The sequence below is a fragment of the Thermobia domestica genome, chromosome 17 (assembly GCF_964235325.1).
Source record: "Thermobia domestica chromosome 17, izTheDome1.hap1.1, whole genome shotgun sequence".
NCBI lineage: Eukaryota > Metazoa > Arthropoda > Insecta > Zygentoma > Lepismatidae > Thermobia > Thermobia domestica.
In genome coordinates this window covers 69,024,663-69,052,618 of record NC_137470.1, presented here as the reverse complement: position 1 = coordinate 69,052,618, position 27,956 = coordinate 69,024,663, and the positions used below count along the sequence as shown (strand labels likewise).

At 36.2% G+C, this 27,956-nt stretch overlaps 1 protein-coding gene across 4 annotated transcripts in view; it reads left to right on the top strand.

The window, feature by feature from the left end:
- LOC145674687 (uncharacterized) overlaps nt 1-27,956 on the top strand; it is a 1,315,729-nt gene that overhangs the window by 319,139 nt on the left and 968,634 nt on the right. For all 4 annotated transcript variants that reach the window (XM_081744920.1, XM_081744917.1, XM_081744916.1 and 1 more), the window contains 3 exons: nt 213-393; nt 10,712-11,015; nt 24,242-24,333. In XM_081744920.1, coding sequence (XP_081601046.1) covers nt 213-393; nt 10,712-11,015; nt 24,242-24,333 — 577 coding nt within the window. The remainder of the gene's footprint in view (nt 1-212; nt 394-10,711; nt 11,016-24,241; nt 24,334-27,956) is intronic.

Below are 27,956 nucleotides of genomic sequence, written 5' to 3'. Positions count from 1 at the left end.
CCATAATCTAAAACCAAGTGCAGTTTTTGAATTTCCCTTAATAATATACATGATAAATAACAAGGTGTCAAGATCCACTTAATGAGTAAATGAAAGCTGGATGTCTTAAAGAGTTGACTACATTGTTTCCCCCCATTAAATATGGCTGCTTAAATACTTGTTTTGAATTTCTTTAACAAGATGCCAATATTTTCATATCTTTCCTGTGCTAGGTATCGTGGTACAGAAACGAAAAGAGAGTGGAGGATGGCGAACGCTTTCATTTGTTGAACGAAGGTAACTTTTTCTGCGTGGACGTAGCTCCCGTGACGGTTGATGACCAGGGTCATTGGACATGCGTTGCAGAAAATTTAAGTGGTAAATCCACTTCCTCCTCGTATCTCAATGTACTAGGTAAGTAGCTAAATTAAGTAACATAAAATTACCGGTGCAATAAATGCAGAGTTAATTATGATAAAAGGCTATTATTTGAAAAATCGCTTATTCTATTTGTGTGTTTCTTTGTTTAATGTTACCTTCTAATGATCTTTAAAATCTTAGGAACAGTTGACGTTCCTCTCACGTAGTGCTGTATGATCCTCAATTTTAATTTGGTAAACTATCTTTCTTTATTGAATATTAGCGACTCTTTCAGAACCAAGGATACTTCAGACATAAAATTATAATTTAAGGTAAAATTCGAACCACCAAATGTGTTCAAATTTCAATATTGAAGTGCTGGAAATCGAACCCGAGAGCACGTGGACCAGAGCCACTTGTGTTAGTCACTTGACCTACAAGGAGACTTATGCATAATTTGTATACTGAGACACAAATTTGAGATAAGTATCACACGTGTTCTCGCATACCATTTTTATTTTGATTATGATTAGATTTCATACTTGTTTCTGGTGAGTTATAATGAAAGAAACAGACGACTACTACTAAGTAAGAAGATCAGACTGCCACAGCCGACACACAAGACGCCCTAGGCTAAGTTAGTTTTAACAGTGACAACACTGCAGAAAAACTAGAGAAGCCCTCTCGGTTAGTACCAAGATAGAGTTAACATGTATGTGCTAAGATTTTAACCACTGGCATATAGTGAAATATGCACCAACTCAGAGAAGAAAGAGATTGTAGTGTAAAATTTCAAGTTCTTCTCACGACGCACATTTAAAACTCGAATGAGTAGCGTTTTTAAACGTATAGGAGTGCTCAGAATTTTGCTAATATGAACTTATACATACCCTACTATATTAAAGTACAGGGTGTCTCAAAAGTCCCCTGACATAGGGTAACTCTGTTATCAGAGTCACAACAAAATGTAAGAGGGAAAACCGTCTCCAAATATGATGTTTTCAATCAAAAGTGAAAGTTTTTTTTTTTAATTGGACGAGCCGCTTGTCTTGTAGACCCTACATTCTTTGTCGCCCAATGTTAAATGAAAATGCACCGTTGTCATTTACCTGGACCCACAAGATAAGTGAATGAAGTGACTGTTTTTTAGACTAACGTGTCGTTGCCAGCCCACATTTCAAACATGTCCCATTTACTTTATTCTCTAGATCCAGGTAAATGGCAATGTTGCATTTTCTTTTAACATCGAGCGCATAAAAGCCCAAACGGCTCGTCCGATTAAAAAAATCCTTCACTGTAGATTGAAAACATCATATTCGAAGACGGTTTCTCCTCTTACATTTTATTGTAACTCTAATAATAACAGTTACCCTATGTCAGGGGACTTTCGACACACCCTGTATATATGTAGACTGCACGGGAGAAACAGCATAAGTAAAAGAACACAGGCTTTCAAAAAGCGATTTCTTTTTTTAAATTTTACCACGCATAAGTATGAATCACTTATAGGGTCTACTAGCGATTATTCAACTCACGTTAGAATTGACTTATACCAAGTTAACCGGAGGTGGAGCATAATACATAGATCTCCAATTTTGACGTCCCTCATTTTGGCCAATTTCTGACTTCTACTGTTTCCCACGCGCAGTCTAGATATGTTTCTCCTTTTATCATGTAGTCGTGTAATGAGCGCGAATGCCAAATGTGTGGATTCAACACTGACACCACCTTTGACTATTTATTAAATCAGTTTATAACTCTAGCAGAGCAGATCCCTAGTACAAATACGAGATCAGTATTTTTATTAATCGTGTATTTAACAAACTTTCAGATATAATGTGTGATGTAGTTAATGCGGAAATAGTTAATGGGATAGAGGAGGGGGCCTCTGTGGCTCAGTGGTAGAGCGTTCACCTCTGGTGCATGGGATCCCGGGTTCAAACCCTGCTCCCGCCAAGTGAACTTTGTGGTGGACAAACACTGTGTGCGTGGGTTTTCTCGAGGTTCTTCCGTTTCCTCCCACTTTCGTCATTCCACCATTTCATTCATTTCTCATAATCACCGTCTCCTTTAGCCTAACCGGCATAACCGTGGGACGTAAAACTCAAAGATTTCACTTTATTTCATTTGGGATAGAGGAACAAGAGAATGTAGCCAGGGTTGGGACTATCTCGCATTTACGTAGCAAAATGGACGAAAACCATGAAAAGCCTACCTCCACGACATTTAGCTGAGGAGTCTGTACCCTGAAATTCACGATTCTTCCCGGTCATACATTATGTAATCTTACCTTCCGCCACTTTCAAAGCCAGGAAATGTATTAAGGTCCGATTGTAAAATGTCTGGGAGAAATAATTCGACTGTTCTCGCGCTGGCATTCTCAAAGATGTTCCCAGTAACATAATTTTTCTAAGACATATTTCATTAATAACACTACATAAGAGCATTGATAGCAGTCTAACGTTTTTCACATTTCTTTAATGGTCAATGAACTAATTCATGTTCGTTTCACCTTGCCATCAGTTCACTCACTATTAAAAATAATATATGTATTCACTTCTAAATCTATTAATTCGGTATATAACAGATTTTGTACTCAACGCATGTATACTTTGGTATGTGTTCTGTAAATTGCAGAGAGATGGATTGTACTCTGAAATTGTGTAGATTTTAAATAGTTATTTTCGGGATATAAACCAGCTACTTGCATAACTACACTATAAAATTGTTAGATCCTTAGTGGGAACTTTTTTTCGTGTATATGCAGCCGTATTATCAGCAGTTCTCCAGAACTTCCGTAGTGAGTGAAACTGTGCTGTAGGATCTGTACTCCATGTCTATCATGTCTCTTTCTGATTTTAAGTATCTGAATTGACCGTTCTTCATACGGGGAGATCCTTAAGATATGGATTTCAGTGAAAGTGTAAGGTTAAAAATTCGTAATGTCAAGTATCCTCCCAACCCGTTCCTCACTTCTTCTCACCTCTCATGCCAGTGGAGGCTGAAATTGGACTTAAACGGCATCAGAAGTGTCACTGTTCATTTCAGTGACCTCAAATGTTATGGATTGGACCCTAATGCCGGTCTTTTCGATTATTTATATGTCACCATCGGTCCATCCCTTTTCTATTTCTTTTATATGGCATACTTTTTCCGCCTCCATCTTCAGCCTCAATGCCATTGGGTCCTTAATTTGGATTTTAAACGGTAATGGGATTATCACTACTCATTTCAATGACCCCGAAAACTATAGATTCTACACTAATGTACAGTATGTCATATTAGATTATTTTTACATGTGCCCCGTTCATATTCCCTAGAGACTAGGGATGATTTACCGCACAGTACTTTCCTAGATTGGATGTCATACGTGTACTAACCTTTGTTGAAATTATTCCAGGCGCTCCAGAGTTATAGTGTAACGTTCATCCATTTATTTATGTATATACAGATTCCTTCTTGTCGGCCTTAAAATGAGAAATTTCAGAAAAACTTAGACACGAACTTCCTTAATTTAAATGACGAATGTATATACAAAGTCTCACATTTCTAATTTGACATGACTTTGAGATTTTTTTTTTGTGCATAAATTAGTTCCTCTCTTAAGATAGGGGATTTAATCACAATGACATAATAAAAATTTAAAATACGCAATGATCCAGTCATGCATCAAAATTCACCAAAACTGCTGAAGCGATGTAGGAGGAGTTTGCAGACTAACGTCGTTACATTCGAATATAGAGGGTGTTTCAATACAACACCGAAAGCGTTTGGGAGGTGATTCCTCACACCAAGATAAGACAAAAAGTATAGACCAATCTGGGTGCACAAATGCTTCCTTTCGGAGTTATAGGCTGCTGGAAATATAAAAAAATGAACTTTAAAGGTCCGTAGCTCCAAAACTATAGGACCTACTGTAGTCGTTTCAAGACTGCACTTAAAAACTAGTATGTACCCTATCCAAATATCCATGTTTCAGAACCCTGAGGTACTGCCGCAACAATTTTTATAGATGTAGTTGGTGAGTACTTCAAATTATATGCCGGTAACCAAACTCCCTCCATAAAAATTGTTGCATGAATGCCTTGTATAACAAGATGTATGTATAACAAAAATAAAACTAAGCGCATAACTTGAGAAAAGATTGAAGTTGGCAACAATTGTTTTGGCAACTTAATCCCACACCACTCCTCTATCAATGCTACCAGTTTCGACTTAATGGGTCGTGACAGTCGGGAGTATTGTATCAGTGAGTAAAACGCGTGCAACTGCATTCTGCCGAAAAATATTTAATGTAAAAACTGAACAGCGAATCAACACCAAGTTTCTTGTGAAACTTAAAAAATCAGCCTCAGAAATATTTCATATGTTAACCGAGGCTTATGGAGGTGAAACGTTGTCTTGAGCGCGTGTGTTTGAATGGTATAAACATTATTCGGGGGAAGGGACAGTGTGGAAGATGATGAACGTTCTGGGCCCCCAAAGTCAGCTATTACAGACCAAACCATGCAAACGTATATGCATTTTCAGTTGATTGATTGATTGGATTTCAACTTTTTCAGTTCCGAGACTATATGAGACTTGACCACTTGCTACAGTGGATTCCGAGCAACTATCCGGGTTTGTACTGGAGGCAAGCACTCCACCATGGATGAAAGTTGTAACCAAACGCAGATCTTCTTTGTGGCTATATGGTTAGGTTAGAATAAGTGCAGCTTTGACGCGGAAAACCCAGGTTAGATTGCTGGTAAAAGCTCAAGTGGTTTAAGTTCCACATTAAGCTCTATTTCCACGTCTCATATAGCCTTGCTACTTACACGAACGCTGAACGCAAATTTAATCATAACCAAATGCCTTAGCCACTTAACCCCGAAGTTAAATATAACCGAGTGGCATGAGTGCTTTAATGCATTGTTGTATCTCGTCAGAACTTTTTAATGTATTAATTCATGATTTAATAATTTTCACTGAAGTCAAAAGTGTATTTATACATTGGTTTCATGTCTGTTCACAATAATTATCTCGACATTACTTTATATCAAGTGAAATTTATAACCTTGGAACCTAATGTACGATTACGAATCACCCATTTATTTAAGTTATATCATGTAAAGGAATAATCCTAAACAGTAATATCAAGGGGAAAGTTTAGCTTCGAGCAGAAAAAAAAGTAATAATCTCCGGGGTACTTCTCAGTTTGGGCTCAGCCAGGAAATGAAATGAAATTAAATCTTTAATTTTACGTCCCACGTTATGCCAGCTAGACTAAAGGAGACGGTGATGATCAGAAATGAAAGAAATGATGGAATGAAGAAAGTTGAAGGAAATGAGAGAGCCCCGTGAAAATTCACAGACGCGGTGTTTGTCCTTCACAAAGCTCACTTGATGCAAGCTGGGATCGAACCAAGGACCCCATGCACCAAGTGAATACTCTACCACTGAGCTACCACGACCCCCTGGGCTCAACCAGGGTAGCCTGTATTTTCGCAGTACTAGTTTCATCCCCTGTTTATTTCGAGTTCACCTCCGGTTGAAAACTTTTAAAATCATTACTGATTCTCTGTGTTAAAGAAAGAAAAAGCAAATTACTTGATAGTTCTACTCTGATCCAGAATTTGAACACAAAAATTGTAATTAATGTTTTGCGAAACTCACCATTTCCATTTTTGTACTCTATATGACTATGCACTTGATAGTTTCCTGAAAACCATGTATATGCATTACTCAATCTTGTAGATAAAGACCATTCGTAGAGTCCTTCCTTCATGAACTCCCGTCCCAACTTTTTGACGCCAGCCGAGGTGCTAAAATACTCATATCGTTTGGTTAAGATACATCAAGATATTTTTTCTCGGTATTCGTAATACTTTAATTACGAGTAAGTGTATTAAAATTTCTGTGTTGTTTGTGCTTATTTCAACGACGTAATTCATTTTGTAAACAAAATAATAATTACTATTTAGAAGCGGAAACATTGTTAGTTTGTAGAACTATTTTCAGAACTACGCCGTATAATTGCAACTATAAATTACAAAGGGGGTTTACCCCTCATCCTCCAGGTATTTGCACATTAAGCTTATATTATTCGTGGCAACTAAAATATAAATTAAATAATGATCTTTTAATGGATATTTCGGGTTAAGTTTAGAGTTACCCCTCCGCTTTTTATAAAAATCAGGAAAATTTACAGGAGAAATGAGGTAAGAAATGATAATTTGAAGTTTTTATTTATGTTTAGGAATGTAAGTTCGGCAGGAGAGAGATGTTTAATACGAGAAAAGATATGTGAAATTTAGTAATATTTGCCGGATACGGAAGCATTGCGGAAGGTTTCAGCAGCATGGTAGTTGTAAAATATGGCGAATATGGCGAACAGGTGTAACGGATGCGCAAAAATAATAAAGAAAACCTTTTAAATTTTTGTGAAGCACACAGAGTACTGAAGTTAAGTGTAATGTAACAATTTTTAATACCTTAAGCACTGTTTTTTGTATGTTGCAAACTCCAAGGGCACCTTCAGACTTGAGGGGCAACTCTAAACTTAAGCCGATGTTTCTTCTACTTATTTGAAGTACGTATTTTATTTAATTAATTTATAGGTTAACATACTCTGTTTCGCGTAGACACAACATATAAACTCTCGAACTACCAACGAGGCGAGAGGGTACTTTGTGCCCATCTCAATACATTTTTGTAATTCCTCTTCTAATGGCTTCTTTAAAATTGTAACAACATATGTTATTGCTCAACATGTTAAGCTAAAACGTACACCTTACGTCGTTCAGATTCAACGTTAGTGTGTCTCATAAAATCCGCTATTTTAAGTTGGTGGGCAAAAAGTACCCCCACCCCGTTGGTAGGAAATATGACTTACTTTTGGTTGTATCACTCCTAGATGGCAGCATAATTAATAGCTGTTAGTCTTATCCTGTGTACTGTTCAGTTCCTGTTTATTTTTGTGAGAGTTTCTACTTAGTTTCTTTTGCGAGATATATTTGGCCTTATGCAGACTTGTTCTGACGCGTGATTAGTGCCATACTAAAGAGTTCGACTAACATATATTTCCTGCAGTTACGACTCTAATCATACGTCAAAACGACTCTGTTTAACGTCCATTTAGTCATAACAGGTGGGCTCAAAATACCCCCCTTGGTACTCCACGTTACAAAAAATTCCTATGTAATGCGAGGGTTAACATTTTCCGCTTAGGCACAATTAAATATAATGGGCCCTATGCAGAGTCGAAATGACGCACTATTAGTGTCATACTAACGAGTTTGATTAACATATGTTTCTTGCAGTAGTCAGTCCATTAGTATAATGCTAATCAGACATCAAAACGACTCTGCCTAAGGCGGATTGTTTCTTCGTTTTATCAAGATTTACCGTATAATTGAAATTAATTCTGAATAGCTTATTTTAATATGCAGGTAGCACATGTACAGAAGCCTAAAATATTTCATTAAGTCTGCATAATTTGTACTCTCTGTTTAAGTGCATAGGTTTTCTTGCTCCACTTTCAGATAGCAGTCCGAGTGAATTTATAGAAACAATAACAACAATACATTATTTCACGCTTCGAAAATATGATGCTGTTTTAATACATTAGTAATATAGTGTCTCTAAATAATTGGTATGAGTCATCCAATTCCAAAACTTTTCTTGTCCACTTTTCTGGAATGTTTTTTTCGTGATTTTTGCTTTGTTAATACCTAATTTCAAATATCTAGGATCAATATTAACAGAGGAAAATCATATTCACGGAGAAATTAAATGTCGACTAAAAGCAGGGAATACATGCTACTATTCGGTTCAAAATCTCTTGTCGTCGCGAATTCTGTGCAGGAATTTGAAGCTTAAAATATACAAAACGATAATCATACCTGTTGTTTTGTATGGCTGCGAAACATGGTCGCTTACTCTGAGGGAAGAACATAGACTGAAAGTATTTGAGAACAAGATCCTGAGACGAATATTCGGACCCAAGAGGAACGGGAATGGGGAATGGCGGAAACTTCATAACGAGGAACTACATAACTTATATGGTTTACCCAACATTGTTAGGTTCGTCAAGTCTAGGAGGCTTAGGTGGGTGGGCCATGTAGCTCGAATGGAAGAAAGTAGAAACGCTTTCAAAGTCTTGACTGGAAGACCAATCGGAAAACGACCATTAGGAAGACGTAGGCGCAGATGGGAGGACAACATTAAGATGGATCTCGCAAAGATAGGAATACAAAGTAGAAACTGGATCCAATTGGCTAAGGATAGAAGTCAGTGGAGAGCTTTTGTGAACGCGGCATTGAACCTCCGGGTTCCATAGTCCATAGAGTTAGTTAATACCTAATTTGAGCTGATTTATCCCATGTAATGGTTCAAGTATTTATTTTAGGTTTTACAAAACACATTTTACTCGTTCTCAGGTGTACTAATTAAGATGATTACAAAGAAAAGAAGATTTCCCGAAAGGTTTGTTAAATGGACAAGAGACGTTTTGGAAACGGGCAATACATATGTCTTATGGGAGTTCTAAAATGAGTTTCGCGTCCCACGATTATGCCGACTAGGCTAAAGGAAACGGTGATGATGATAAATGAATGAAATGGTGGGATGAAGAAAGTGGGAGAAAACGGGAGAACCCCGGGGAAACCCACGTACACTGTGTTCGTCCACCACAAAGTTCACTAGACAGAGCTGGGATTGAATCCGGGTCCCCATGCATCAGAGGTGAACGCTCTACCACTGAGCCACCGCGGCCATTATGGGAGTTGTAGTCAGAAATCTAGTTTGAATCTTCACTTGATAGCATCGCTTACACGCTGAAGCAAACAGCAGGCGATTGCTTTCTGCTATGCAATTTGAAATCAAATGACTGTTCAGTTGGCAATGCGCTAGTAGCTGAAATCACATAAATAATTGCACCAGTTGTGCCTCTAGTGATTATTTCAATTACTCCAAGTTTCGTGTTAAGGATATAACAGGTTTATCTCACGAATACTTGATTTTACCGCTGCACATTTTTAAACTAGTGCACTAACACTTCTTACAAACATACTGCATATAAACACGGAAAGGTGAATTAATATAAATTCTACGGATATGTCAGACTTTATTTCTGCAAATAAATCAGTTTAAGTTTATACCAATCAATCAATGTCTTCTCACTGTACGTTTAATATTCATTCCCCACTATCTGAGCAATATTTTCAACATCAAAGAGTCAGAAATGCAAAAGTAATGTCAACTACCAATTTCCAAAAATTTACTACTACTGCAAATAATGATGACTCATATTATTTATGTGTGGCCTCTCGTGGCGTAGTCGCTAACGCTCTCGCCTTCGGTGCGAGGGGTCTCGGGTTCGATTCGAAAAAGTGTAATAATTTTTCAGGCCGGCCGTCTTGAGTGGGGTTTCCTGGGCTTCACTCATTCACACCGGGCGGGTGCCAGGATGGTACCTAGCATATGCTCCAAGGCCGCTTCCTTCCTTCCCTAATCCTTTCTTCCTTTCCTCTTCATCGGATAGTGTGTTCGCCGAGGGACATGATCCCTTACATATGTGACGGATGGCCTTCGAATCCGACAGCAAAGAAACATAATTCCTAATCCTAATATTATTATTTATGCGTTCAAATTATAAACTTCTATATTATAAAATCCTAAAGTTAACTGGAGAAATATCCCTTGCAATGCATTTCTGATTTCAGTTTTGAGTTTACCACTTTAAATTCTTATTATGAATTCGTGTATCCATATGTTTATATAAGACTACTGAAGTTACTGGAGTTACTGAAAATCAGTGAAAATATCTTTGAAACTATACCTGACAGCAAACTTCTGGTATCCAATTTGAATTTACTGCTGTAAAATCCTTGTTATCTATTCGTATTATTCATATGTTCAAACTACAGTTAAATTACTGCAATTACTGGGAATTACCAAAAAACTTTGCCTGACAGAAATTGTGATTTGAGATTTTAATTTATCGATATTAAATCCTTTAGAATTGTTGGTTTTCAGGAACTTCTATAAGACACCGCAATTGTCGTCAACTATCATTTTGAATCACAAAACTGTGTACAGTTACGTGTTCAAAGTTATTGTAAAGTAACACAATTTTTCAAGGTGGAGAATTGCTGATTGCTACTTCACCAAGCTCTCTCTGTAACATGTTGTCCTACTTAAGACCTAAGTTGTATTAACATGTATGTAGAGCTTTAATGAATATTGCAGTCATTTTTCCCAGAAATGAATATTACGACAAGCATATTAACTACCAGGTAAAACTTGACAAATTGTAAATTATGATCCAATTCTACAACGAACATGATAAGGATAGAAAGAGACCTAAAGTACTGTTTTACTTTCTTTCCAGTTCCAAAAGCATACAAAGCACCCGAATTCCTGGAAGAGTTACGTGCAATTCTCACTGAACAAGGGACAGTGTCATTAGAATGCAAAGTAATCGGAGTTCCTACGCCAATTTTAAAATGGTTCAAAGAAGGAAAAGAAATCAAAGCTGGAGATGTCTTCGCTCTAACAGCAAATTTGGATGACCCTACGTCACTTGGAACTTACACATGTGAAGCAGTCAACTGTATGGGAAAAGCAATTTCTTCGTCCAAAGTCCATGTCGTCGGGAAAGGCAGTAGGGAAGGTTCTTTGAAACCTGCAGATACGTAAGTAATATTAAATAGACATTTTTTTCGCGGTTACCTTCAAAATATTATAGAATATGTAGCAAGAGCATTGTAAAATCCTGTCTTTTTAAGGTAAAGCTAAAGTGTTACACGGAAGTTTTTAGATTTTCCCAACCACCTTTAGTCATAAAATTTCTCTTGTGTATTAATTACTAGTTACAGTTCAAATGTTTATTTTCTCTTGGATATCTGATAGATTCATAGGGAATTTGTAGAATTCGAGAGACTAAGCGTCCTATAGTTATGGAATTGTAGACTGTTGTGCAAAGGAGTGTGCGTGGGTACCTCTAGGAGACAAGGCGTCCTTAGAAGAGGATAAAACTCAATAGACCAGGCGTCCGAGCAAAGGAACTTTCAGAGACCAAATTTTCTAGAGAGTGGTAAGGATAAAGGAGCTCTAAGAGACCAGGCGTACTAGACAAGATGTGATGATCAATCGCTGAAGATTGATCCTTGTGCGGTGTTTTGGCACCTTTTATCCTGAAATGTTGTTGAGTTCATTAGTCTTCATCATTTGACGATCGTTGACGATGGTTGACGATGTCTTCTTCATGGTTGTCGTCTGAAGATGTTTACAGCCAGCACATGGTGTTGGAAGCACGTGTAGAATCTTGCAATATGTGCTTCATATTCAAAAGAATGTAATTGATATTGTGATATAAGGAGTTCATTTTCCTATGTACGTAGATACGTATTTTCTTTCTAACAAAGGATATTTTAGTAGTCACTGCGGTTTTAAAATTAACGTTACAAAGGTACGAGAAAAAGATCCGATTTCAGAGTTTTATTTTGTGCAAAGAGTAAAAACGTTCCATCATATAGAGACCAAAGTCTACAAAAACATACAGTTTCACAAAGTAATACGAAGCGGGAAACTATTTTACGCTTCAAAAATATAAGAAGTACGAAAAGCTTCTAAGATAAAAATAAATATTTTCTTGGTAAATGTAACACCCGAAAAAGACAAAATATTAAGTTAGAGGAATGAAATAACGAACGCCAAAATAATAATAATAATAATAATAATAATAATAATAATAATAATAATAATAATAATAATAATAATAATAATAATAATAATAATAATAAACAGCAATACCTGGTTAATTAAAATAGCCAGGTCTGCAACAACAAACTATGCCATCGCTCAGCAAAATATTGGATTACCTGGCTAAAGAAGTCTGGAATCTGCAAAGCGAAGAAATCTTCAACTGCACTTTACACCGCACGATCATCACGGAAGGTTTCTCTCCCGAAGATGTGATCGAAACGTTAGAAGAGATGATAGCTAGTGGGAGAAATGTTGGGAGAATAGAATGAGCAATAAGTTTCATCGTGTAATTCATATAGAGCCTCCACTCTCTGCACATGTAGGCCAGTATGTCGAACAACATGAGAACATGTTTGTTGACTATTACTACAATGCGTCCCACTAGCTTTCGAATCCGAAAAAAAAAGAAACGTTACAATTTCCGAACAAATATACATAGGAAAACGAAATTCACAATACACGTACCTTGTTTCATGCTGAATACATAACCGTCACAGCAGGTGCTGAAAGTGTTCTCCCTGAACGTCAAGACATGTTTGTACACGGCTTTCCATATTGTGAAAAGTCCGATGTAGAGTCTTCGGTGTGATCTCATTAATCGCGTTCTCAATGTTGTTTCGCAACTCTTGCTGTGATCGTGGTTTGTTTCTGTAGACACAATCTTTAAGAAAACCCCATGAAAAGAAATAAGGTGGTATCAAATTCGGGGATCTTGGCGGCCACAATCCTTTGGAGATTATCCTGTCACCAATGCTCCGTCTTGTTGGAAATAACCGCGACGCAGTTCTTGATCGTCCAGCTGATTCACAAATTCACTGAAGATGTGTATGTAAACTTGTGTGTTTACTGTATCTTCAAAGAAGATGGGTCCAATGATACGCTGTCGGAAATTGCACACCAAACTCCCACCTTCAAGGGATGAAGTGGAATCTCATGGTACACCTCACCACTTGCGATTATCATAGAAAATTCATCATTCATCTGAAGTGAAAATCAGATCCAAAAGAAACTTCTCCAGTTTTTTTTTTTTTTTTTACGATTAGAGAACTGTCCACCACCAGACGGCGATTGCTATTGGACCTTGTGAACTCATGTGACACTCATGATTGCAGCCTATCGATCGTGGCGATTTCACAGAACTGACGAATAACTCTGGTATAGTATGTGCGTAACTAGTCTGCAACGACACGAGCACTTTTCCAATGGTTCACTTCCACATTTTTCCTCATGAGCTCATCCAAACATGATGTTAGTCGGTGCTCATGGGTATAATATTGTAATGTTATGTCACTGGAACGAAATTTGACCTGAATTATGCATTTATTCACCATTCAGTACCCGAATCTAATCTTGACTTTTTGTACTTGCTGTGTAGAATATCCCGATAACAATCACTCACAATTGTATGTTCGCCATGGTGCATTTTCATAGGACCCTGTTCAACAGCTGTTAGCTCTTGTCTGGATACTCGCACCCTGTTTGCTGAACGAGTACAGAATTTATACCGTTAGACGTGTGACCTTATTTTATTCCTGTGTATTGTTGCTGAAGTAGTTCTGCCACGAAACGACAAACGGACATTTCATTCGCACCAGCCGAATGTTTGAGAAAGTAAAGTATCTGTATTACACCGAATTATTTTCCTTGAATATTGATATTTCAGGTATCAATATTAGAGTGACAAATAAAATTTAAACACTAAGTTAAACTTTGTATGATATCTGAAATGAAAATTAAACAAATTTCAAAACAGTAAATTACTTTTTTCTCTGATTAATAATTGTCCAAACACAAAATAATTGGCAATATTTCATCAAAAGTCCATGAAAATGTTCTAGGATTTTGTACGTACCAAGTTCTTCATGTCACTACACTTTGCAGACAATACGTCGAATGCACTTTAAAATATATAAATATATAGGGGTAGTTGAGTTAAGTGGGGACACGTTTTGCAACTTTCAACTACTGTGCCAGTAATAGTTTTCGCATTATGAAACTGAAAGTATGGTCATATTAACTTTGGTTTGTACACTTGATAAGCATAGGGTTCATTTTGAAGTAATGCAAATACTTGTTCCACAACAAAATGTTTATTAAAAATCAGTTACTGTCCCCACTTACCCCAAAAAGCGGGGTAACTGGAGACAACCCTATTCTCTCCCATATGTTAGCATAGGCAATAAAGAAGGGAAAGTGGAGACAGAGTACCTGTTGTCTACTGATAATAGGTCCAAGTTTAATATTTCTGCTGCAGTTCTAGCCAGAGATACAACATTTTGAAAATGGTACTGTGGCAAATGTTGAAAAAACAGGTAATGTCAATATTTCAACAAAAAAAAATGTTTTATTTTGTTCAGAAAATTCTGATATTAGATATATTTTCTAAACATCATTTACTTATCCTAGAAACATTGAAATAATGAAAAATATGAGATTACAGTTTGCCCTGAGGCTTGATATTTGGTACGGGAAAGTGGAGACAAACAAAACAAGCTTTAAGGTTTAGTGTTGTACATTAGAAAAGAGCTCCTGATGAGATATGTCTCTGGATTATGATAACCAAATACTGAATACTAATAAATGTACTGCTGAATAACAGTTCTTAAAATGGACAAATAAGAATAAATGTAGGTTACATCCTAAAGCCTACATAGATTCATAGGGCCTTGCCTTAAAAAATGATGACGAACATTGTAAGGCATCTAGTACAAATCTACTTAAACAAATACTACTATGTAGTTTATAGGATACAAATAGGGTATACACAAAACATTGACTGCATGAACTAGATTTGTAGTCTACAGTTTTGCCTTAAAGAAACGACAGTGTTTATCAATATCAGCTATAATAGATGACTTAATTACGAGAGGTATCACACTGTCAAACTTAAAAGGGCCATACAAAATAGACATTTTATATACAGTATCTACATCTTCTCGAAGTGGAAAACGAAATTGCATGTCAATTCGTTCAAGGAACTTCATTTCATACATATTTTTCTAACTGACTTTATGACTCTACCAATATACCAATTTTTCACGTAATCAGCTGCTTATTTTCTTCCACGTGCTCTAAGTGATTCATTGCCATTGCACTGTCTTCATCATCTTCGATGTATTATCGGAAATACCTGCATCTGTGCCCGTGTCCCCACTTACCCTACAGGTAAAAAAATTGTGTCCCCTCTTACCCCACTGTACAAAAATGTGGGGTAAGTGGGGCACTTCAATCGTACATATACTGACAAGCATAACACAGGACATTCAATTTTATAAGTACCTAAGCATCTCTTCTTAACCGTACAATGTTTTCCCCAGGCGTTTCTGTGACAATTATCTCAGGATAGCCAAACGCTTGAAGATTACGACAGTTGATCGCATGCTAAAACATGGACCCATTTTTCGCATAAGAGTATTCTTTTATACTCTTCATGTTAGTTAAAACCACTTTACCAGACGAATGGCGCTATATCCACACTTCAAATTTGGAGCAACTGTTTTCATATTTTCTACCAGATTTTAGAAAACGCGCCTGTCCCCACTTTTCTCGTGTGTAAATTGTCAAATGATATTTTGTCATAATTTCCTTCTTTCGTCTCTTTTCATTCTCAAGAATGTTCTTGTTTATCTTACAGATTCATATTTGAGTTTTCGTTTTCTTTGTTTTCGTTTGAAGGTTTTCATGTTTTATGCAAGTGTCTGAAGGGAACAATGGTTTCTCATTAACAGAGGTATCCACAAGGGAGAACATGACACCAATGGGTTTTGGGGGATTTTTTAATGTGAAATAATTAAATTTGCCTCATTTCACGCAAAGACAAAAAAACGTAAAAAAAACTAGTTATTCAGTCAATTACTACATTATTATATATTTCTGCCTTATTAACCAATACATGTGTTTACAGCAGCTCTCGGGATTTCCAAACTTAAATGAGCTCTACAGAATTCTGCTTTTACTCTCTGTAACAAACTGCTCAGCTGAGAGAATCATGAGTCGGATCAAATTATATATTAAAAAAATCGCCTCATAACAAGCATGGAGGACATTTGGTAAAATAACTTACTAATTTTAAGTAGCGAGACTGGAATTTTGAAAGAATTATCATTTGAGGATATTATTGATCAATTTTCCTTCACCACTAAACAAAGGTAAATGTGGTTGTTAAAACGAAAGATTCATTAAGTTCAATGTTCTTGTTATTAATTTTTACTTGTGTAACTTCATGTAATTTTTGCACCTTAGAATTTCTGGAATTAATTATGTTTTTCTTTAAGAAAATGTCTTACTTTTATCACGTGGCCTTGCTTTTCTTTAATAGTTGTCAAAATAAATATAAGAATATGGCTAAATAAAGACTAATTTTAACATAAACATATCTGTAAACAATAAATCAGTAAAATACTGATTATAAGTGAATATCAAGGTCTATAGGGAATTTTAGGTCAGTTAAAAAGTAAAATAAAAATAATTTTTAATTAAGTGTACCGGAGAAAGAGGAACTGCTCTGATTAAAAAGATCTTAAAGTTTAAAGTCAGGGACGAACAACAAAAATCTTGTTGAGAATAGTCGAGCATCACAGAAAAGTCGTCACCAAGCAAATAAAATAAAGGATTCCATAGTTCGAAGTCGATTAATATAATACATGTTTAACCTAATCTTACAAGTAACTCTTCTCAAGTGTAACACTCCGATTTTGATAAAATTTGGCAAAAAGATACTACACATAAAATAAAGGAATAGGTGTTTTTTTATTATTTTCTGCGGAGAAACGGTTTTAGGGGGCAAAAGGTTCCGCCCAAAATTTTGGAAGTTGACGCCCTAAAGGCAAGAAGAAGTGAACCGAAGTGAATGAAATTTTTCACACATACTGTAGGCATAAAATGAGGGAATACGGGTTTCGTATTTTCCTGGAAAAAGCGGTTGGCTGGGACACGGACCCCTCCAAATCTTTGATTACGAAATGTCAAAAGTGCTAGTAACAGTATGTCAGATGTGTGTAAAGGTCATGAATAATTGCAACGAAACTTTGTGTATGGACAACACGCAAAAATAAACAAATACGGCATTTTTCATTTTCTGCGGAGAAACGGTTTTAGGGGGTAAAAGCTCCCACCCAAAGTTATAAAAGTTGACGCCCGAAAGGCAAGAAGAATTGGAACGAAATGAATGAAATTGTGCATAGATATTGTAGACAAAAAGTGAGGGAATACCGGTTTCGTATTTTCCTGGAATAGATTGTTGGGTGGGGCATGGACCACTCCAAACCTTTGGTCATTAAATATCAAAAGTTTTAGTAACACTGTGAGAGAAGTGCCTACAGGACATGAATAATTGGAACAAAACTTTGTGTAGGGTCAATAAGCGAAAAATAAACGAATACGAGTTTATTTATTTTCTGCGGAAAGAACGGTTTTAGGAGGATTTTGAAATTTGACACCCGAAAGGCAAGAAGTGGACCGAAGTGAATGAAATTGTGCAGAAATATTGTAGAGGCAAGATGAGGGAATACGTGTTTCGTATTTTTCTGAAAAAAAAAAATAATAAAACTGTTGAGTGGACCGAGGCGTTGAGTGGCAAAAGGAGTGGAAAAGCGAATGAAATTGTATGTAGATATTTTATATGTAAAATAAGGCCTTCGTGTTTCACAAGTGTGTCCATCCGATTTCTTCAAATTTGGCAAATCAACAACAAACACAAACAGTATAGCGTATTTTATAGTATTTCAGGAGGCACCTTTAACCCTTACATTGTTTTTCGGCATAAACAAAAACACGTGCTGATTAATTTCTTGTTTGCTGTTGATGTCCCAAATTTGAAGCAAAACGGATAGAGACACCTGAGAAACACGAAAGGCCTTATTTTATATAGGGTCTATACAATATCTACACACAATTTCATTTGCTTCGGTCCACTCTTTGTTGCGCTATTACGATAATATTTACTTTTTTTTCGGAGTGGGCCTAGGCTCCAACACATTTTTTCCGCACAAATTAAAACACGTTTCATTTATTGTTTTGCAAATTGTTCGTATACGAAGTTTCGTTGCAATTCTCAATATTCTATTCGAACTTCTGACGTAGCTATACTTATTTGAATTTTTGATATTTCATAATCAACTTTTTATTAGTTCCGTGCCTCACTCAACCGCTTTTTTTCAGGAAAATAAATAACCCAATTACCTCATTTTACATCTACAATAACTTTGCACAATTTCATTCAATTCGGTGTACTTTTTCTTGACTTTTGGGCCTCAAATTTCAAAATTTTGGGTGGGGGCTTCTTCCCCCTAAAACCGTTTCTCCGCAGAAAATAGAAAAAACGTATTTGTTTATTTTTTGCATATTGTCTCTACACATTGTGTCGTTCCAATTCTTCATGTCCTTTAAGCACTTCTAACATACTGTTATTAGCACTTTTGATATTTCATGATCAAAGGTTTGGAGGGGTCTGTCTCCCCACCCAAACGTTTTTTTTTTCTTTAAGGAAAATATGAAACCCGTGTTCCCTCATTTTTTGTCTACAATTTCATTCACTTCGGTTCACTTCTCAACTTCCTTCACTTATCACATTCCTTTCGGGCCTCAACTTTCACAATTTTGGATAAAACCTTTTTTCCGCAGAAAATAAAGAAACCCGTATTCGTTTATTTTTTGCGTATTGTCCATACGCAAAGTTTCGTTGCAATTCCTCATGCCCTTTACACAAATGTGATATACTGTTATTAGCGCTTTTGATATTTTGTGATCAAAGGTTTGGAGGGGTTCGTGCCCCACCTAACCGTCTTTTTTTTTCAGGAAAATACGAAACACGTATTCCCTCATTTTGCGTCTACAATATGTGAGCACAATTTCGTTCACTTCGGTCCACTTGTTTATGTCTTTCGGGCGTCAAATTCCAAAATTTTGGACGGTTGTGTTTGCCTTCTAAAACCGTTTTTCCGCAGAGAGAGAGAGAGAGAGAGAGAGAGAGAGAGAAACAAGTGTTCGTTTATTCCATGTGTAGCATCTACCTGCCAAACTTTATCAAAATCGGAGTGCAACACTTGGGAAGTGTGACTTGTTAGTCTCTAATTTTAGTATTACTATAAGTTTGTAATGTATAGTTTTAAAAATAAAAGTAATTACCATTGAAAAATCGTGTTTTAGCCTACTTTTACAAAACTCATGAAAGTGTGCAACTTCTAAATATTATCCAATTTTCTTGAAGTTTGTTATATTTATCTTTTACATCACTAAAACTCCGGGCATAAGCAAAATCTCCAAAAATTTTACATTTTGTTTTTTGCCTTACAAAATGGAATGTACTAAAGTGCACAAATTTTACAATTTCACATTGAGTAAACTAAAGGGTGTCCATAAAGTCTGTGTACATGGGGAAAACACATTTTAGTCAATTTAATATTAATAAATAATATTTTTCAACATGATTCCGGTGATGTTCAGTGCCCAATTTGATGCGCTTTGCAAAATTAAGGTGAACTCGATGGAATAGGTCTGAATTGCCGTCGATTGCAGCACACTGACTGGTAATGCGTTCTGTCAAGTGGTTTAAATTTCTAATCTTCATCGAGTAAACGATCTCTTTCAGCATACCCCAGAAAAGGAAATGAAAAGGGAAAAGTCTGACAAACGAGGGGACCACTCCTCATGACAGCTTCTCCCAATGCAGTGAGAAAAATTTTCATCCAACCAATCTCTTAACAGCTGCAGAAAAATAGGCAGGGGCCCCATCCTGCTAAAACAAGGCTTTTGTGGATTGCTGATCTTGGAACATCCAACTCTATGGATACCCTACGAAGCGATTTCTTAGGGCTAGCATACACCTTAGCCAAGACAGCCTTTTTCGTTTCGTCTGAAGTGTGTGGTTGTCCGGATGGAAGTTTTTCCAACACACTGTCTGTTTCTTTAAATTTGATGATTAATTTCCCGACGACAGTAAAACAAATAGATTGACGATGAGGGAGTCGAAGGTTAAATTTTTCTGCAATTTTGCGATATGACCATTCTTCTCGTCCACTTAAGAGTACTCGGTTAGCGTACGCGTCTTTGGCGCGGGAGACCCGGGTTCGATTCCCGGCGGGAGCTCATGTGGTTCGGATTCCACGTTAATCAGTAGGTCCACGTCTCATATAGCCTCGCTGCTGAACGGGACGTAAAACTCAAAAAATCAATCAACTTAAGAGTACCAACTCACTCGTTCTTTTTTATACAGAGCCCTGATTCAATCTGGAAAAACAAAAACAAATTATTAGAATTTCTTATGTACCTAGACTTCATTGACATATTGTACATTTAAATTTAAAGTTTGTGTGAATGCAGTGTGAGTTTTTAGGCCTTTTTTTTAACCAATTATCTCACGTATTGTGATACGAAGAGGTGTAAAATTAAATGTGAAGGGGATATAGACTGAAATATTAATGTCGTCATTTTCTTCTCGTTACCATGGGGATTGCCATGTTTTTTCTAAACAAATGCATGAATCCAAAGGCATACTGTTAAGTCTGCTGTTAATAATGACAGACAGTTAATTAGACAATTGAAAAGTATTTTGAAGACAAAATAAAGTTAGTGAAAAAAGGAACAGATTAAAAATATGGGGCCACTATTTAGAAAATGTACGAGTGAAATCCAGTAATTCATGAAGTAACTTCTAAGGAACCTTTTTCTACAAGGACCACATCTCTGCGTAAAGTGATAAGATTGGAATTCCATAAGAAATGGCAGCGCCATTACCATGTAATGCATAATGAACAAAAGCAATTATACGCAGCGTAAACACTCCGGTTTGTAAAAGCAAAGATACAGACTGACGAGCTGTCGGCACAATGAAAATAGAACAAATATACTATTTATATACAAGGAAAAATCACTGTTCAGTTTGAAAATAATGTTAATTATGTTGGTGCATTCAGATTTCTTATATCCACGCTTTAAAATATGAGTTACATTGGATACAAAATAAAGAAACAAACAATCAAAACAAAAAAGGGCACTAAGCTTGTAGCCATATGCGTCCTGAGAATTTTCAATCTGAACCAATTTCTGATCGGTTAAGTTTTAAACACTAATTCTGTAGGTCTACACATATGCAATCTAATGTGTGATACTGATGGTACTAAATAAAGATTTCCCAGAAATATTTAAATTTAATATCCAATAATAAGCAACAAATACACAAAATCTGCGATATCAGGGGAAACATTTCGGTTTCAACGCTTGTCATATTTTATCACATTATTTACCAAATTGCTTGCTGATCCTATCTTTTTGTAGTTTCATTCATTGGATTTTTTTTTTTTTTTTTTTTTTACATACAGGCTTACATATGTTTCTTTTAATCTAATGTTTGTAATCCAAAAGTTAATACGTCACTGTTTTCGCTTTGTACTTAGGTTCTTAGGCCATATTGTTTAGAAAATAAAACTGCGATCACCATGGCAACGAGAAAGATGTGACGTCACACTATTTCAGGCTATTTTGTTAATTTGGGGGGTTGGGCAACACCGAGGTTATGAACGACATGAAGAACTATTAAGGTGGGCCAGGAACAGCGGTCAGGACCTGAATCCCGTGTAGTTCGCGGGTGCACAGATTGTTTTGTAAGGACAGTCCTTACAGTATAATCTATTCCCAGCACACTACCTTGCCTTCAATGGAGCTAGATTGCAGAACCACGCCACCAGTCTGTGCATCAATATTTGCGATTTTTTCATTAGCTGATTTATCTCTGGAAACGATGTAGAGCAACGAATATATTGATAAGATCCAGATGATCCAGAAAATAATAATTTGGAGTTGTTCGTACTGCTTCCTTATTTTTAATTTTTGTTTGTTTATTTATTTATTTGTTTACATCTGCAACAGTTCCAATGTTTGAAGGCCCTGTTTTTTTCTTTTTTTAAGTTCCAAAATATCTCAATCAAAAATTTTCTTGTAGGCCTCATATCTGTAGAACTACATATAGTGTAGCCAAACCCAAACTATCAGTTAATTCAGTATTATGTGCATTTATTTTGGTGGGATCGCGGTGGTTCAGTGGTAGAGCTTTCACCTCTGGTGCATGGTGTCCCTGGTTCCATCCTAGCTCGCGCCAAGTAAACTTTGTGTTGCACAAACACAGTGTGCGTGGGTTTCTTCGGGGTTCTCCCGCCTTATCCCACTTTCTTCATTCCACCATTTCATTCATTTCTCATCACCACCGTCTCTTTTAGCCTAGCCGGCATAGCCGTAGGACGTAAAGCTCAAATATTTTATTTTCATTCATTTATTTTAATGTACCTTAAAGTGAAGTTTTACCATATCAGAAGATTCATCAAAGAAGCACCCCAATGAGAAGGGTAGTAATACCTTAGTGTATTATTATCCCTCTCAAATATCAGCTGATTTGGGAAGTTCCAACGAAAAGTCACTTTATCAAAAGAAACATGGAAGAAACATCTCGATGAGCAGAGAAATAATATCCTACGGAATTATTATGCCCTTTTTCTTAAGGTAAGGGAGTAAAAGTGTAACATATATCTTTATTCATCATGTTTTGAACACACAGAGAAAAATGTCACTGCTGTTCAGTTTCAGACGAACCTGCCAAATGTATGAATATGGCAACTGAACACATTTAGTTAAATGTCTGATGTGAAGTTTGCAGCGAGCAGTGTACCAGAGGTTACATTGCCTGCGTTACTGGATGCATATTGTCCAACAGTATGGCAGAAAAGTGCTTACCAATCAACCTGGCTCAGATACTGGTTAAGTTAAGCTAAGCACATTTAACGAAATATGTTTAGTTGTCATCACCATACGTTTGGCAGCTTCATCTAGAACTGAACACCAGTTACACTTTTCTTTATGCATCAATTTTTAGGGAGGAGATTTTCACTCCCAGCCATTAGAAGGTTACGCCCCTCACTTTGGGACTTTATGAACGTCGAATTCACATACTTTTGAAATAGTTGAAAGTAAAATCATACAGTATATAAAGATACATCAAGAAAAGTCCCTGACAAAAGTTTAAAATACCCTAGGGAATTATTACCCCACTCGAATTAAAATTTATTTGAGATTTTTCAGCATAAAATCATACATCGAAAGATACGTCAAGGAAACATCTCGACGAGGAGGTAACAATACTTTAGGTAATTATTACTGTTTTCGAATTAAAATTTATTTGAAATGCTTAAATGTGAAGCATACTGTATCAAAAATGCATCAAAGAAACATTGCGATGAAAAGAATAATACTAGTCTAGGGAATTTTTTACTCCCAGAGTTCCCATTTATTTGAAATGTTTTAACAGAAAATCATGCCATATCAAAAGATACATCAAAAAACACTTTGACGGGGAGGCTAATAATACTCTAGGGAATTATTACCCCCCCCCCAAAAAAAATCTCCATTTATTTGATATGTTTCAACATAAAATCCTACCGTATCAGAAGGTACATCAAAGAAATACCCTAAGAAGAGTGTAAAAATATTCTAGTTAGTTTTCACCCTAGAATTATCGTTTATTTGAAATTCTTGAACATAGGATCATACTGTATCAAGAGATACGTCAAAGAAACATGCGATAAGGGGTAATAATACTCTAGGGATTTTTTACCCCCTTCAAGTACCATTTATTTTAAATGCTTTAACGTAAAATCACATTGTATCGAAAGATACATCAAAGAAACTCCCCGGCGAGGAGCTAATAATACTATCGGGTATTATTACCCCTTTCGTAGAGTATTTCCTTGACTTTCCTTTAGTTACAGTATGATTTTTCGTTGAAGGGTTTCAAAAAATAGTGATTCGATGGGGGCCATAATTCTTTAGAGTATTATTATCTCCGTCGCCGGGGTGTTTCTTTAGTGTATCTTTTGATATGGTATAATTTTCCGCTCAAACATTTCCAATAAATGGGAATTCTAGGGGGTAATTATTCCCTTGGCTATTATTACCGGGGGTAAATTCCCCGCTACAACGGTATTCGTACCATGTATTTGTTCTAAAACAAATATAACCTTCTATCTTACATATATCCTGAAATATTTCGTACAATCGCATTGATGTGAGCTGTAATTTTGATATTTATGTAATCAGATTTTTTTTAAAAAAATTCAATACCTAGAGGAAAGTAAACTCAGTAATATATTCCACTTCAATTTCTCTACAGCTTTCAACCAACTGGTCCTGCGCCGATTTTCAAACAGGAACTAAAAAACGAAAAGGTTAAAATTGGCGATTCGTTGACACTGTCATGTCAAGGTACGTAATAATATGCAATATATCGCTTCTTTAGTGCAGAAATATGGTTTAGAAAAGTATAGTCAAAATTATAAAGATTATGTAGTACTACATAAGTGAATATGTGTTAGTATCCTCAACACCTTAGATCAAACAAATTTCAGTAGTTAAGAAAATTAAAACTAACGGTATTCTTAAACTGCGAATCAACGAACATAACTTGACTTATTACTGAAGTATAGCTAGTGAGCATGTATGAATGTTTTCGACCATTGCCGTTAAAGCAAACGCATTGGTACACTCCGCATCAAAAAATTGCGACAGCTAAGTCCGTGCAGTTAGGCCACCCTATATACACCATCTTATTCCATAAGCGTGTCAGGTAAAGAGACCCCCCTCTCTTTCCTCCTTTCTTCTCTCCCATACTAAAATTAGCTAAGAACATGAGCGCAATTCTAATTTCAAACTACACATTTATTAATTTCGATATAATGAAATAACAAAACTGAGATGAAACAAGATTCATAAGTAGATGTAGAGAGAAACTGAAACAAACACAATGAAAAATTGAAACCAATGATGTCTATTACACAGAGATTCAGAAATGATGCAGCGAAAGAGAGAGAGAGAGAGAGAGAAGAGGAGGGAAGAAGAAAAAGAAAAGGGAGAACAGATAAAAGTGTGGAATTCAAACATAGTAAGAAAAGAACCTAACAATATAAAGTTCCGATTACAGAAATTCAACAGTAATATAGAAATAACGTTTGTTTTTACATATTTTTCAGAACTATTCGAATATATAGAGGATGCTTTAAACATTCATTATGTCACTTTCATAAAGGATAGCGTACTCAATTTCCAGTAGAACTGTAGATCTCCGAGACACATCTAGGATAATGTCTAAAGTTTCACACACATGCTTTGTTTCCGCGTGGTTCGATTGCAAATTCGGTAGTGTTCATTAGGCGTATGATCTAAAATACATTCTAATAATCCCAGTAGATAGCGTTGGTCATATCCTCCATTTCAGACTACTAATGAAAACTGAACAAAAAAAGAAATAAACCAAAGGAAAAGGAAGAAAGAAAGAGAAAATTGAATGTGTGCTATTTTACTGCTAAATTTCTATCAGAAATACCCTATATTAAAAGTCCAAACTCTATCGTAATGAAAAGCTACAAATGTTCGATAGGAAAGGTTTATGGTCGTAATAGATGTATCATGTTTCAAATTTCAACGTAAATAAAACGCATTGAATTATAAGACAGAAACAAATTTTGTGACGAACTAGTATAGATAAAATTTTGTCTTCAAATAACCAAAGAAGTTACCATTTTCTAGTTTTTTCCAAAGATTTATCTGTTTCGAACGTCGAGCATTGATTTTATCTCTTGCTGATGTAACGTAATTTGCATAGATGGAATGAACACGCTAAGAGCTCAAACGGATCATCGTGTCAGTCGGATGATGTTGGTTAGGTTATAAACCACCAATGGGTCGAGGATTCAAAACCGTAGTGACCCGGTAATTCGACTCAGACTCGGTAACCCAGAGAATAAAAAAGAGATTTTACTTATTCCCTTGCGTTTAAACAGTATTTCTGTCAGAGATGAACAGAACTGCATATGTTATCCCCAGAGCACGAAAAGCACGACGTCGAAATTCAAAGTTAATTAGATTTTCTTGCTCCGTTTTAATTTTGGAACACGCACATACACATGAAGTGCGTGCTGAGAGAGATAGAGAGGGGGAGAAGTGAAAGATGCAAAGACAGAATAGGAAAACTTCAAGAAAGAGAGAGAGGGGGGGCGAATAAAAATATGAAACATATCATTATAGTGTATAATGTGGAACGCACACACTGTATACTCGAGATATTGCCAGTGATGCCTTGTAATTTCTCGAACAGAAGATGAATCTCTGTTTGCAGCCATTATTTTATGGGAAAAAATTATTCTACCTGATGGGAATTCTAACCAAGATTTTTCATTTGGAAGTCTAGTACGCTACCACTACACCACCGATTGTTTTACCCAAATGTTATTTAACTAATAGTATAATGTTTCTTTCTGAGAACGATAATACGAAAAGTGTATAGTGCAGATCAGTGGCGTGAGCAGGATTTGAACCTATGTTAGGTACCTGTATTATTCATAAGGCCAATACGTTACCCCTGCGCTATCATTACATGGACATTCCAAACACATCATTGATTTGCAGTATACACTTTTCGTGTTATCGTTCCCAGAAAGAAACACTATACTATTTGTTAAATAACGCTTGGGTAAAGCAATCGGTGGTGTAGTGGTAACGTCCTAGACTTCGAACTGGAAAATCTTGGTTCGATTCCCCATCAAGTAGTATGATTTTTCGCATAAAATAATGGCTGCAGTCAGAGATTTTTCTTCTGATGTAGAACTTACAAGGAATCACTGGCGATATCTCGAGTAAAGAGTGCGTGCGTTCTACATTATACACTGCAATGATAAGTATGTTTCAGATTTATATTCGTTCTCCCTGTCTTTGCATCTTTCACTTCTCCCCCTCTCTCCCTCACACCCACACGCACTTCATGTTCCGAAATTAAAACAGAGCGAGAGCCCGATATGTGATGTCTGGTGAATTTAATTAACTGGGAACTTCGACGTCGTGTTTTTCGTGCTCTGGGGATAACATCTCCAGTCCTGGTCGTCTCTGGCAAATACTGTTTATACGCAAGGGAATAAGTAAACTCTCTTTTTTATCCTCTGGGTTACCGATTCTGAGTAGAATTACCGGGTCACTACGGTTTTGAATCCTCGACCCAGTGGTGGTTTATAACCTAACCAACATCACCCGACTGACACGATGATCCGTTTGAGCTCTAGTGTATTCATTCCATCTGTGCAAATTACGTTACATCAGCAAGAGATGAAATCAATGCTGGATGTTCGGAACATAAATCTTCGGAAAAGACAAGAAAATGGTAACCTCTTTGTTTGTTTGAAAACAAAATTTTATTTATACTAGTCCGTCACAAAATTTGTTTCCAACCTATAATTCAATGTGTTTTATTCACGTTGAAATTTGAAACATGATACATCTATTACGAACATAAACTTTTCCTATCGAACATTTGTAACTTTTCATTAGGATACAGTTTGGACTTTTAATATAGGGTATTTCTGATAGAAATTTAGCAGTAAAATAGCACACATTCAATTTTCTCTTTCTTTCTTCCTTTTCCTTTGGTTTATTTCTTTTTTTTTTGTTCAGTTTTCATTAGTAGTCTGAAATGGAGGATATGACCAACGCTATCTACTGGGATTATTAGAATGTATTTTAGATCATACGCCTAATGAACACTACCGAATTTGCAATCGAACCACGCGGAAACAAAGCATGTGTGTGAAACTTTAGACATTATCCTAGATGTGTCTCGGAGATCTACAGTTCTACTGGAAACTGAGTACGGTATCCTTTATGAAAGTGACATAATGAATGTTTAAAGCATTCTCTATATATTCGAATAATTCTGAAAAATATGTAAAAACAAACGTTATTTCTATATTACTGTTCGATTTCTGTAAACGGAACTTTATACTGTTAGGTTCTTTTCTTACTATGTTTGAATTCCACATTTTTATCTGTTCTCCCTTTTCTTT